At 34.7% G+C, this 14,870-nt stretch overlaps 2 protein-coding genes across 6 annotated transcripts in view; one reads left to right on the top strand and one right to left on the bottom strand.

The window, feature by feature from the left end:
• Positions 1 to 5,919, top strand: part of nphs1 (NPHS1 adhesion molecule, nephrin) — a 148,171-nt gene extending 142,252 nt beyond the window's left edge. For all 3 annotated transcript variants that reach the window (XM_051862610.1, XM_051862609.1, XM_051862608.1), the window contains exon 41: positions 5,344 to 5,919. The gene's annotated coding sequence lies outside the window, so the exon portion shown is untranslated. The remainder of the gene's footprint in view (positions 1 to 5,343) is intronic.
• Positions 5,920 to 7,292: 1,373 nt separating this feature from the next.
• The window catches only part of si:dkey-262k9.2 (uncharacterized), a 40,344-nt gene continuing 32,766 nt past the window's right edge, over positions 7,293 to 14,870 (bottom strand). For all 3 annotated transcript variants that reach the window (XR_007925161.1, XR_007925162.1, XM_051862626.1), the window contains one exon: positions 7,293 to 10,042. Coding sequence is in view for 1 of the 3 variants with exons in the window: in XM_051862626.1 (XP_051718586.1) it covers positions 9,997 to 10,042 (46 nt within the window). In the remaining 2 variants the exon portion in view is untranslated. The remainder of the gene's footprint in view (positions 10,043 to 14,870) is intronic.

The following is a 14,870-nucleotide window of genomic DNA, read 5'->3' as shown; positions in this document are numbered from 1 at the left end:
AAACATGCATTCACTCATCCATAAACATTATTTTGCCATAAACATTATTAGATCCGTCAGTATGAAGACAAGTAGTGTTGGGTCCGAGTCTACCTTTGTTGAGTCCGAGTCGAGTCCAAGTCCGAGTCCAAAAGGTGCCGAGTCGGACTTGAGTCCGAGTTAGGGCTGGACGATTATGGCCTAAAATCAAAACCTAGATTAATTGAACATTTTGCCTCGATTACGATTAATGAACGATAATTTTGTTTCTGTTTTGTTTTTTTGGCCCTCATAGTTCAAGGTTAATGTACTGTAAATATGATTGACTATTAAAGGTGGGATATTTTTTCTTTTGAAAGAGTGATCTGACATAACAGCTCACTTTCAGCAGTTATTTTATCTATGTTTCGTAACATTTCTGCTCGTTGTAAATCAGATAAATTAGCACAGTACCAGTAATGAGAGCGATTGCGTGTGTAAATTAGCCATACCGTCTCTTTATTAATTGTGAAGCTGTGGGTTGTAAATAGTTCCTTCAAAAGTAGAAAAATACATGCTATAAGTTTTGAGTTTCTGAGCTACTTCACAGGACAGCGCTGACAACGAGTTTCTGCGTTCCTCTCTGTGCGCGCGATCTTCACGTTTTGCCCAGCTACTGTTTGTATGAGTGCTCGTGTCACGATGCAGCTGCGCAAGCACGGTAGCTCGGAATAATATACATCCAATCGTCTAAAATCGCTTTAATGTCCAAATTGGTAAACCTTAAAACAAATACAACTGACAAAGTTTAGTGAAGACGCAAGGCTCACCGCTCGCACGCCATTACTATGTGTTGAACCGGCGTTCACCTCCGTGTTGCTTTTATGCAGTGTTGCCAGATTGGACATGTCCAAGTATCGTAACAGAAGCTCAAAATTATCGTATCTGGAAGAAAATTATCGTACACGAGTTTTTAGTATAGGTAAATTAACTAAATTATTAACTAATGATTTTATACAACGGAATGAATCAATACTGAACTTACTTAAGCTAGACAATCACACTATTTTAGCTGCTGTACAGGCAAAATTACATTCCTTCTATCTCCGTAAAGTACAATCTGCATTGTAAAAAGCGCTCTATACATAAAGGTGACTTGAATACAGTCATTTATCTAGACCGACAACTTTTTGACATCGTACAGAGGTCAAAATTATCGTAGAAATATGATAATTATCGCATGTCTGGCAACACTGCTTTTATGCCACTGACTGGACGGGGCGGAGTCACGTGGCTACACACATCGTAGTATGTTTTTAAGGGGGAAGTATTGACAGGATTTAAAAAACGAAATAACCGACATGGGAAAATTACGTCGGTTAGAGGTCCTGAATTTCGGTTTCGATTACTTTTCGATTAATCGTCCAGCCCTAGTCCGAGTCCTTAACAGTCCTTAATAGTCTTAGCTTTTAAATTTTGTCATTTTTAAGAAATTCAAACAATAAATACTGTTTTGTGGCAGTTTAATGTGTAGCACCTCAGTTCAAGCACCATGTGAACTGATCATCTCTTCTAGTTACAGTACGAATTTAACATGAATGAACATCAGAACTGCAAAAAGATGTCAATGCACACCATATTTCAAGTTCAAGTCCACTGACGTTAATCTACTAACTGGTTTGGTTTGTTTGTCAGACAAAATGGAGGATATCTGCATTATGATTGGTCAGTTCGCCTGTCAATCAAACTCCGGTGAAAGGTCAATTGTAAACTCAACACTGAGCTCTTAAATTAATATTTTAACCAAAACGATTGCAATGTACAGTTGCAGTCATAAGTTTACCTACTGTACACCTTGCAGAATCTGCAAGGTAATTCTCAAGAAGGCAAAACATGTCTTAAAGGGTTAATTCACCCAGAAAAGAAATTTCTGTCATTAATTACTCACCCTCATGTCGTTCCAAACCCGTAAGACCTTCATCATCTTCTGAACTGAAATGAAATCTAAGATCCAATGCAACTACCACTTTCAATCCCCAGAAAGGTAGTAAAGTCAACATTAAAGTAATCCATGTGACTCCAGTGGTTGAAACTCAATTTTATGAAGCGACGTTAGTGCTTTGTTTGTGCAAAAAACTTAATTTACCACTTTATTTACAAAAAATATTATCCAAAGTGTGTTCATGGGCTCCGAGTTCGAGTACCCCAACTTTAACATCAAGTTCCATGATTCCAAGCTCATTCACTGCGTCATTAATTTACGCCTTTGTTATTGTTTTGAAGAGTTTAGCGACCCCTAGCGGTGAAAAAAACATACTGTGCCTTTAATGTTAATCAAACAATTGTGGAATCAAGGAAAAAAAGTTGAATATATATATATTTTTCCTTTCGATATGGGTTTTGACTTGGTTTGTGCCAAATTTGGTGGTATTACCAAGGATTTTAAGGTATGGTTGCTAGGTGATTTTGTTTTGGAACCTTCAGAAAACTTTAACTCTATTTTTCTCAAAATTGACTTTGCTGACTCTATTGACTTCAAACTGGTGTAGCTGAGTCATTTTTTGTCAGATTACAAAAAAAATCATACATCATTTTGAAGGTTTTTAAATAGAGAATGTGAGAATAACAATAACTCATTTTTGATAATTTGTTCATTGCAACTCATTTTGCCAGCATGGGTGAGGTCACATAATTATCCTACTGCTCATAAGTACGCAATTTCCTGTGAAATCCATTCCGGCAGGTTTAAAATATAAATACTTATAATAGGCTTACCATAGTGAATTAGAGTAAGACAAAAACACGTTTTAATTTTAATATATATATATATATATATACATATACATACATACCTTTAACTAATGAAAAGAAACCTTGTTCTAAAGTGTTATCTTTTAATTATTTTTTTTATATATATATATATATATATATATATATATAATTATTTTGGCGAGTGGCATCATCTCTTAAATAAGAGTGGTTATTTTGCTCTGCTATTTAGATTTTGTGTAAAGATGTTTTCACTTTTGGCACACTGGAAATAGATGGGGTGTATTATGTGATACAGTAGTCCATGCTCTCCTGTAAACTGATTATTTTGGCAAATGTTCAATTTACCTATGCATATAGAACATTTGCATACTGGGCATAGAATACATGCTATATACGGTATCAACAATAAAAGTAGTATGCTAGTATGCTATTCCATACATAGCCATTGTTTGCTACTTGAATGCATTCAATGATTGGGTGCCTAATAACGTTTGACCTCTTTTGTAACTTTATGATGTGTCTTTATAATCATTACAGACTTCATTGTGTTTAGACGCCATTAGGGCTTTTATACAGATTGTTCCAAAGCACATGACTTCAATCTTGCCACATATGATGAATGCAAAGTGTTTAACTTTAATGTGCTTATTATACACCCTCTGTGCCATTTTAAAATGGAAATTTAAAAATGAAAATACACAGCAATTGCATGGGCAGAATGTCAACTGAATTGACTTGTGCAAGAGAGACAACAAAACAGTATATAATTTTAGTAATATAAGAGAAGAATAATGACATGCTTCTCTCTGAAAAGAGCCTTCAAAGGGTTTTAGCTATTAAGGCAAAAAGGCGCAATTTTCTTTCTTTGCAAAATAGTTACAAACGTTAACACTTTACCTGGAAAAAAAACAGTTGTTGACATGGCTTTACCTCTCACAGAGCTGATGTGAAAACCCGCTAAAGGCTTTAACAGCTGATTTATGTTATATTTAGTGGAATATTTAATTCCCTATGGGCTATAAAGTTACATTATATGACTTTGGAGGGAAGGTTAAATTTTGTAAGCAAGCAGTCATTTTGCACACAATTTTAAAGTCACCATGAAATCAGAATTGACCATTCTTTTTTTTTTTTTTTTAAATATTGCAGTTTACTATAAATTATATATCTGTACACATAATTATTTTTTTTAATCAATCTGCCCTCGTAATCTTTAATCAAAACAGCTTCCCCTCCCTTTTGCATCAACATCTCTTCTCTAATGATATGTTTAATGGCGCAAGGGTGGGATAACCTGTCACTCATGACATCGACCAATAGCAAACCACAACGATCCAACTATCCAGTCAATTCCAATTCTATCCAGTCAATGGACAAAATCAAGTCCCGCCCTACATTTTTTCTTTTCCGAGAAGCTGTTTCACTCACATATACATCACAGAAAATTCTGTCATTAATTACTCACCCTCATGTCGTTCCACACCTGTAAGACCTTTGTTCATCTTCAGAACACAAATTAAAATATTTTTGATAAAATCCGATGGCTCAGTGATGCCTCCATTGCCAGCAAGATAATTAACACTTTCAGATGCCCAGCAACTAAAGATATATTAAAAACAGTTCATGTGACTACAGTGGTTCAACCTTAATGTTATGAAGTGACGAGAATACTTTTTGTGCACCAAAAAAACAAAATAACGACTTTATTCAACAATATCTAGTGATGGGTGATTTCAAAACACTGCTTCATGAAGCTTTAAAAGCTTTATGAATCTTTTGTTTCGAATCAGTGGTTCAGAGCATGTATCAAACTGCCAAAGTCACGTCCCCCAATGCTGAGCCATTGAAATTTCAAAACACTTATGATGTAATGAAGCCTCATTTACTGAAATCACATGACTTTGGCAGTTTGATACATTCTCCGAACCACTGAATTGAAACAAAAGATTCGTAAAGCTTCGAAGCTTCATGAAGCAGTGTTTTGAAATCGCCCATCACTAGATATTGTTGAATAAAGTTATTTTGGGTTTTTTTTTGGCGCACCAAAAGTATTCTCGTCGCTTCATAACATTAAGGTTGAGCCATCAGATTTTATCAAAAATATCTTAATTTGTGATCCAAAGATGAACGAAGGTCTTACGGGTGTGGAACGACATGAGGGTGAGTAATTAATGAGAATTTTCATTTTTGGGTGAACTAACCCTTTAATAAAAGCATCTTGATTAAAGGGTTAGTTCACCCTTTACTTTATTAAGGGTTAGTTCACTTTATTTTCTTTATTAAGCATCTTTCATTTGTTAATAGCATTCCCACTGGTGAAAATCTGATCACAATTTATTAAAAAATACATCATTCTACATCGACTAAGAATCATTTTTCTAATTTTGTACTGCTGCTCATTTGCATAATGTTAATGTTGACAAACTGGTTTTTTATCTGTTTTATTACTGTTTCCAACATAGAAAAAAAGGTGCCTTGATGAATTATCAAAATGACTTTTTTTTTTCTTGAGAAAATTGATAAAGCACACAAATAGCCATTCTGTCCCCCCCCCCTTCTTTCTGACCTCTTTCTAACCTTTTTTCTTTTCTCTCTCTCTCTCTGGGTGTCTAGTTCATACCAGGTGACCAGAAGTTAACACTCTTCTCGGCATTGATCAGCGACTCGGCAATAAACAGAAGAACAGCAGGAGAACACAAAGGAGCCAGTCAGACCTGTTCCGACAGCAGTTACAGACTTACATTTCCCCCTTGTGAGAACAACATCATAAGGACAAGATGGAGAGGTTGTGTGTGTGAGCGTGTTCATTATTTCAAACTGATCTCCGGGTTTGTCACACCGAAGCGCCGGGGAATAAGATGTGTGCTATCGTGCGGCACTAAACGCCAGCGGTAACACAACGGCTGAGACTTCGGCAGATCCCAACGTAATCACGCGTCTCAGACACAAAATCCCTTCATCCCTCTGCTCTCCTGCACCAAACGGCTCTGTTTAAGCGTCAAACTTTGTACAACACAGGCCTTTACTTCTGTTTTATTATTATTATTTCAATTTGTGCATCCTCAGGTGTGTCAATCATTTGGAATTGGAGGGAAGCGTTGTGTAGCTCACAAGCGCCCTCAAGAGGCCTTCAGACACATTTATCATGAATTCTCCCAAGAGGAAAGAATAAAAACCATTCGACTCTGATTCATGTGTCTGAATTTATCACCTACATCTTGTCCTTGTGAAAAAATACAGCCAAATAAGTGATAAGTTTCGTATTACTTATCTCGCATGAGCTCAGTTGGGCTGTCAACAGTGGAAAATGTGTATATGATGGTATCAGGGGGAAATGAAAATATCAAAACCATCTCTCTGTGACATTTACCATTAGTATATCAGCGCTAAAAAACAGAGCAAGGTGTTTATGTAAATGTTCAATAGCTGAACATGCAAATTCTGTCATTAGAAAGATAGGGTAGAGTGGGGGAAAACGCCCCCCTTAAGGACTTTGTAATTTTTTTCTATGAAACAAAAGTTAAATGTACAGAATAGTTATCATAGTTTTAGTGACAATTACATAAATTATAAACCAAGTATGAAAAATATCCAGAGTTTTCATGTTATTAGATTTTTAGCAAGAAATAAATTTGTATCAAGGGGGCATTTTTGCTTTATACATTTCCAGCAAAATCAGAGTACAAGCAGTACTACTATTACCACCACAACTAAAATAAACTAAATCAGCAATGAAATCTTCACCATAACCAATAATTATGAATTACAAAAAAGTATAATAGATTATTTGAAAATTGTTAGCTGATGCTAGCTAACTAGCTAGCTGATGCTAACTTGAGGTAATTTTTAGATATAAAGTCCAAATATTTTTATTCAACCACCTAGTTAGATTACATTTGATGGAACAACAAAGGATTTGATGTTGAGGACAGAGTAACTACAATAATTATGATAGTGAGAAGAGGTGTTTTACGCTGGGGCGTTTTACCCCACAGACAGTTTGAAAAATAAATTGTCATTCTAAAAACATTAATATGTTTTCCTTAAATTAAATGTACTTCATAACTACAGGACTTACTATTCTCATATTATATATAACTGTGATGTTTTGCAAAACATCAGGCTTTAAAACACTTATTTTCGTTCTGCTGAAAATTAGATGAATTACGGTGAAATCCGTTTTCTCTCGTCGCCAGTGAAAGCTTCACAGTTAATATTTATACATCACTCTTGTCAACGTAGTTCATAACAACAACAAAAAAAGTATCTTGGCTCAATCTAGTGGTTATTTTGGGAAAAACAGTAGGGGGCGTTTTACCCCAAGTGGGCGTTTTCACCCTATTGCAAGCAGATCTATAAGAAATGTCCAAGATGTACTTTTATGAACAAAATAATGAATGAATGACAAGCAGTTATTGTGTACTAAAACTATTAAAAAATCTGTTAATTGAAATAAAGCTGAAATAAAATAATCAAATTTTCATTTTAGAATAAGCTTTCAAATAGTAGACCTGGTGGAAATTTATGCCATTTCCACCTAAATCAAATACATACCAGCACAGTTGAGAACAATAATATTTATTTAAAATAAAAGTCTTATACAACAAATAGATGACAGGTTGTCTTATCAAATATATACAGCAATAGGCATTAACGTTTAAACTTCAGTAGAAATCACACAAATGTCCATGAATAACAGTAATGTTTACCAGAGGTCAAGCACTGGGAGTGTTGTATACTACTACATGATAAAATAAAAATAAAAATAAAAACTGGTCAAATGTACTTCGAAAGACATACGTATACCTTTTTGCTGACAGAATACCTTACATAACATAAAAGAAAATAAGCGCTGATGTAAACAGCCTCCGTTGAAAGGAAATACAATACAATCTCTAATGATTTTCCCTTTAAAGGCTGTTGAGAGTCACCTTCAGAAGGAAAATCTACATCTGCATTTTCCACTCCATTCTTAGGCTACATCAACTAAGAGAAACTGCTAACAGAATTGAAATGTGAATCTGTGTGAGCTAAAGGTTATCTTGCATTGCTGATTCATTTGTGGAATTTCTTGAATGGGTAAATATTGAACACATCTTTTTTTTTTTTTTTTTTTTTTTTTTTTTTTTACATAAGTATAAAGTCCCTTCACATGGAACAAAGCAACCTGCCCAAAGAGCCCAAAAGAAAGTTGTTGGAGTTAATGAATCCCAACGGTTTTAATATAAAAATCTCTAAAAAAAAAAAAAAAAAAATATATATATATATATATATATATATATGTGTGTGTGAAACATATGTATATATATATAACTCAAAGGAGCTGAAATGTTGTTTTTTTCTTGCCCTTTTTTTTTAAATTTATTTTATTTAGTCTGTTTTTCCAATTCCGGCTCTCTAAAATGCTATTGTCTAAGGACACTTTTAGCGAATGATTTACCAGAATAGCTATATTGCAAATCTTGATTAATATTACAGACTAATGCCTTTATACACACCCACATGTGTCAAAGTAACAAGCTCAAGCTATCTAATGCGCGCAAGATTGGATTTGGATTTAGATTTAAATAGAAAACCAGCAAGCACAAAAAAAAGCAGGTAATCAAGAAACATGAAATCCAGCTAGAAAAGAAACAGAAACATTTTTAAATCAAGATCTGGGTTAGCAGCCCTCCGCTGTTATATACAAGCCGGGTGGGCAGACAATTATTTTTTAAGTTTTGTCATTATTTACTACCCTCATGTAATTCCAAACTTGTCTCACTTTCTTTCTTATGTAGAACACACACAAAAAAAGAATGTATTTTTGCCTATAAAATAAAAGTCAATGGAGTTCAATGTTATTTGGACGCCAAATGTTCTTCCAAATATCTTCTTTTATGTTCGGCAGAAGAAAGAAAGAAAGTCATACATACATTTTTAGGTGAACTAATCATTTAACAAGAGAGTAAGAAAGCGCAAGAAAACTTTCTCATCTTAAAGTGTTTGCTAGCTTGCCGTCTTTGTGTAAATTCAGAATAAAGAGCCGAGACACTCTGAGTCTTCAGACTCAGACTAAAAGGGCTTTGATTGATTTCCATTTTAATCTAAAAAATGGAAGAAAAAGGAATGGTGAGAGAGAGAACGAGGAAGATAAAAGTATATCTCGCTATAGTGTCTTAGTTTCAATCGATGATGCTGTAGATGCGGGGTCCAAAGAGTCCATGCTGAAGATTCAAAAATCTAATTTAAACCTGAACATATATTTCAGCTTTCACTTTTTTAGTTCACTAATTAAATTCATTTATAATGAAACTTTTCACTCATATTTTTATGCTGATAATATAATTGTAATGACAAGGAAAATGCTACATTTCACTAGTAGACTTTTGGACCCCATTATACGATTGTCGTGTGTTTTTCTGTATCCTTACTCCGTCCACCCATTGGATTGTCTCCATCCCCATTAAAGCCAGCAGGATGAACCATTAATCTGCTACCCAGCATCCCAGAGCTATTTACAATCTACAGTGCTTCAGAGGAGTTGTCCGCCATGAAATAAAGGAAAAAGAAAACAACATAATTTAAAGCAGTTGATTAATTCGCCGCTTGACAAGTGGGTGTTCAGAGCCACTTTTCCACTGGCTTTTCTTTCTCTGCTTCTTTCTCTAGTTTGTCAAATAACCAGAGAGACAGAGCCCTTTAACCGCCCTGATTTTGTCACTTTAGCACACTGGGGACGGCTAACATCGGAGTATTGGAAGGGAAAACGAGGAGAATGATTGTCTACCATTGGCTAGTCTAACAGAATGTCCCGCCTCAAACTCACGCCATTGGTTGAGCCTTTGTTGTTGTGTCAGGGTGTTCAAATAAACAGAGCCACAGTGTTTGTTTATACTTTTTTTTTCTGTGTGGAAAAAACTATGAATGGCTTCCTTTTTTGGAGAAAGTATTTAAAGATTGAAAAATATTACACACTTTAATAACAGTTCTGAGCTTGATTTAAATAAGAAAATATTGTAAGTGGAGAGGGAAAAAGGTCCAGTGAGCTGTGCTACACAGTCCAAGGACTTTCTCTGTGAGTGCAACATTTGGCATGTGTGCATGAACGCTATACGTTGTGCATTTAAAAACGATTCATAGAAAATTCAGGATAGCAACACATTCTCGTCTACTGACGTTATAGAATCCGCTATAGATATAGATACATTTGGATGAGAAATCACATGCTTGCAGCACGTCCCTGAAAGGATCCAGCGGAGAGAAGAAATGAAAAGGCCCTGATGGTTAGACAGCAGCTTTCTGTCCTTGCTCTGCTGGCACAGAGTAGACCCTAGAGAAACATAGAGAGATGAGAACAGTCAGTTCACTATGGTAACTTTGATTAAGACTTGCTTGAGCTCATTTTTTCTAACTTTGCCTTAACAGTTTTTTTTTTCTTTTTTCTATATTAAAACACATAATGAAAATAATGACAAAAATTTTTAATATGACACACTAAATAAAAGTGTAATAAAATAGGTTTTATTTTTAAATGGAGCGGGTCATGAGATTAGTTACCCACTTTTTGTAGGTAAATTAGAATTTTTTTTGCTGACTTTAAATACAAAATGAAAGGTTAAGTTTTGGTTATCTGGCCTTAATTTGTGTTTCAAAAGATTAACCAAAGTCTAATGGGTTTGGAGCGAAGTTTTATGTGTAAATGACAAATTTCTGGGGGAACTATCCCTTCCAAAAAAATAAGTATAAGTTCATTTTATTAAGTATACATAAAGTTCAAGTATATTTTTAAGTATACTTTATGTAGTAAGTATACTAATATCAATGTACTAGTAACATACTTGTAAGTGTACTATTTCAATACTACTTGGGAATAAAAAGTATAGAAGTATACTTTCAAGTAAACTTTACGTGTAACAGTAGTACACTTTGAGCACACAACTATTTTACAACTACTTTTTTTTTTGTACTGCAAATACAGTACAAGTGAACTTATAGGTATACTGACTTATAGGTTTACTAGTTAAATACTTGTAGCACATTTTATAGTTTATGAAAGTACACTTTGAAGTATACTCACAGTAAATTATATGTTTAGTAGTTTTATACTGCAAGTATACTTGTAAGTTCTTTAAAGCCCAAAGTATACTTCACTTTTTTCTGTACTGTACGCACAACAGAGGATTTTTGTAACAGTTTTGTACTGCGTATTTAATTTTTCACATTTAATTTTTTTGGCAGTAATTAGTTTGTCCACAAGGTGGCAACCATGCCCTGGGGACGTCAATTTACAAGGTAGTCAAAGAAAACCTGCATAAACAGAACAGACCAGAACGCATGCAAGCTACAGCGACAACGGAGGCCTATATAGATGACACATTGTTAGAAGAGGTTAGAAAGTACCCTCATTTGTATGACTTTAGCACGAAAGAATACAAATCTATTTACATGGGTTGTAACTCGTGGCGAGAGATTGCTCAAAACTGTGCATGAATCGAACGTCTGTACACGTTATGAGTCAAGTGAAGTATACTTTGCAAGGCTGTGCGTTACACTACACATACACTAAAAAAAAAAAAAAAAGTATACCCAGGGCTTAAGTGAACTTAACATCATACTTATAGGCCTGATTTCACAGACAGGGCATTTAAGTACTTTTATAAACGTTCACTAGAAAAAAAACATTACTGGTGTGCATCTTGAGACAAAACACTGACACATTTTAAGATATGTCAGTGCAAGTTACGTTCAGTTAAAACAGCTCAAACATGCATTTTAGAACTAGCTTAAGCCTTGTCTGTGAAACCGGGGAATAGTTTACTATATTATTTTTGCACTTTAAGTATACTACCGTTTCTATTTAGGTATTAATTTTTAAGTAAATTCCTATGTACACTACCAGTGGACTACACAAAAATTCACATACTCAGAATTAGGAACATATATTTTATTTATAGGCCTAAATTAATATTTTCAATCAATTTTAGTTTATAAGACAGTAAAAACTATGGATTTAATAGGCTACTCAATCAAAAGAGTAAACACAACTACAAGCCAAGTATACTTAGAATACTGCAGGGATGCTATATTTTTGTTGGACAAAACCCGGAAGCGAGTTAGCATTTTAGCACTTCTGGTTCTATCGTTTCGAAGTCAATGAGTTTTTGAATGGGTTTCTGGTTAAATGCCTGAAATAAGGTTTGTGGTAAACACAAGATATTTTCACGTTTTAAAAAATAGAAATACATCAGTAATACCCTCTTGTGTTTTTTTTTAAAGCTTTTATTTGTCTTGAAAATTGCAGTTGCTAACAAGTGGCTAAATGGGACTACAGAGATTGCCATATTTGTATGCATAAATATGCATATTTTGCTATAAAATATATTGTTTCTTTATATAATTACCATTTTTAGATCAATAGCTTTTATTCTGTAATTTATTAAATTACAGAAAAATCTGTAAAATTAATCTGTAATTTTACATTGATTGTATCATTTGCAAAGCTTCATGGAATTGTAGTTCTTTTCCTCATTACAGCCGTTCAGTACCAGTCTTTTTGCTTCAAATCAAAGTTTGTAATGTTGTAATTGACCTCATAGGTCAGTCTGGTTGGTTTGGTTTGTGGCTTCTAATACTTAAACAAAGACTTTTTTTTTTTAAATGAATGTATGAGATTGACCAATCAGAATCGTGAATCCAGAGTGCAGTGTAATCATTTTTATTTTTAATCTTATAATATACGATTATTATATAATGGCCTGGTTTCACAGACAGGGCTTAGCCTAAGACAGGATTAGGCCTTAGCTCAATTAGGGCATTTAAGTAGCTTTTATAAACGCTCAATAGAAGAAAAAAAAAAAAAACATTACTGGTGTGCATCTTCAGACAAGACAATGGCACTGACATATTTTAAGATATATGCAAGTTACTTTCAGTTAAAACAGCTCAAACATGCATTTTAGTCTGGGACCAGCTTATGCCTTGTCTATGAAACCAGGGGAAATGTACTATATTTACAGACTTATTTGTTCTCCATTTATATGTTGGTTTTGTGTGGCAAAAGCAATCATATTTCAGTGTCTAATGTTGTGTTTCTGACATTCTGAATCCATTTTCAAACATCAAAATATGGTCTTTGTGAACTGGGGATGAAGTTTAATTAAATGTTATCTCAAAAGATAAAAAAAAAAAAAATGATTCCTGTTGAAGTGACTCATATAAACATGGTTCAGACACACCAATATAAACATCTCCAAGACCTATTCATTGTCTTAAGAAAGAAAGCATTGCAGTAGCACCAACAATGGTCGTATAAATTTACACAGCCAGGTTGACATCTGTAAAGAATAGGGTCAGCTATGGGTCACATTTTACTTAAGGCAATATATATACATATATGTGAGAGGAGCTTAACCCTGACTTTCGTTTTGAATAGAGAGACATTCAGCTTATACTTCAGAAAAAGGATGAATGGAGCTCTTTGTGACATATTCATGCTGTTCAAACACATGTACATATGCTTGCTCTCCTCAGGTAAATGCTGTTTAATTTACCTCAGTGATGAATTCGTTCACAGTTTGCCTGGCTTTATGAACTCTATGGCAGGATTTTTGCCCCGCAAGGCATTTCGGGGGGCTTTTATCGTTTTTTATTGAGTGTGCTTTCTGTGAACATGCTCAGAAAGGTTCAGTGTTGATCCACAGAGCCTGTGGTTGCTGTGTGATTAAGCCCCTTTCAGCCACCCTATCACTCAACACCGAAAAAAAAAAGCCGTGGCTCAGCTAACTGCATTCCCCTGAGGTAACCTGTAATCCTGCAGAAGAATTTAACCTCAATAAAGAAAGAGAGAGTGAGAGAGAAAGAGAGAAAACAGAAGATCTTTAAGCTTGCTGTTGGGAGGCAGGTGTCATACAAACTCCGCTCCCTCCCAGCCTTCTCTCACATATCACCATACTCAGCAACTCACTGAAACTGATTACTTTGCAAAACTAGCCAAATTCAGTTACACAACCTATCAGGATGACAGCGATAGGCCACAAGTAGAGGACAGGACGTGAGAGAGAAAGAGAGAAAAGTGCAGTTCTTTCCTTTTCTCTGCTTTGCAAAACAATCAGAGAGAGAGAGAGAGAGAGAGAGAGAGAGAGAGAGAAAACAGTTTTATATTTTAATCACATTGATTTTGTCTCCTTAAAGGCCTTTCTGTCATCATTCACTCACCTTGATGCTGTTCCAAACCTGTTTGACTTTTTATTGCATTTAGAGCTTTTAAGCTTCAAAATGGATGCAAAGGCACTAAAATATCATCATAAAAGTAGTCCATGTGATTCATAAGCTGCGTCCAAAATAATCAAGTAGGAACCTCATTTGGATTGAATTCAAAATTAATGAATTAAAACTGAATCCATAATTAAAACGTTCTATAAATAAAGCGCCTGACAGAATCTTTTCTTTTGGTGTACTGTTTTCACATACTGTAGTGTTTATAGATCCGTAGACAGCAATTTAACCACCACTTTAAAGGTCCAGAAAGCTACTAAAGACATAGTTAAAATAGTCACGTTAAAACGTGACTACAGTGGTTCAACCTTAATGTTATGAAGTGACGAGAATACTTTTTTAAAAAATAACAATGTTATTCAACAATATCCTCTCTTCTGAACACTGGGTCAGTATTGGCCGATGTTGGTCACGTGAGCAGCATGACGCATGCATGTGATGCTGACGCAGGAGCCGGCCAATAATGAGCCGGTGTTCTGACGTAGAACATGGAAGCGCTGAACTGCGTCAACTGCATATAACAACAGCTCAAATAGTTATATAATGTTGTTATTTTTGTTTTGTTTTTGCGCACAAAAAGTATTCTCGTCACTTCATAACATTAAGGTTGAACCACTGTAGTCACATGGACTATTTTTAATATTGTTTTACTACCTTTCTGGACCTCAAAAGGTGCAATGGCATTGCTGCCTATGTGTGGTTCAGAAACCCTCAGATTTCATCAAAAATATCTTAATTTTTTGTTCCGAAGATTAACAAACATCTTACGGGTTACGACATAAAGGTGAGTAATTAATGACAGAAATTTCATTTTTGGGTGAACTAACCCTTTAAACTCTGTGACCGAATCACTGAGTCAGTGATTCAGACTCAAGAATCAGATT

Source organism: Ctenopharyngodon idella, chromosome 15, assembly GCF_019924925.1.
Source record: "Ctenopharyngodon idella isolate HZGC_01 chromosome 15, HZGC01, whole genome shotgun sequence".
Lineage (NCBI taxonomy): Eukaryota > Metazoa > Chordata > Actinopteri > Cypriniformes > Xenocyprididae > Ctenopharyngodon > Ctenopharyngodon idella.
This window is presented reverse-complemented; position numbering and strand designations above follow the sequence as displayed.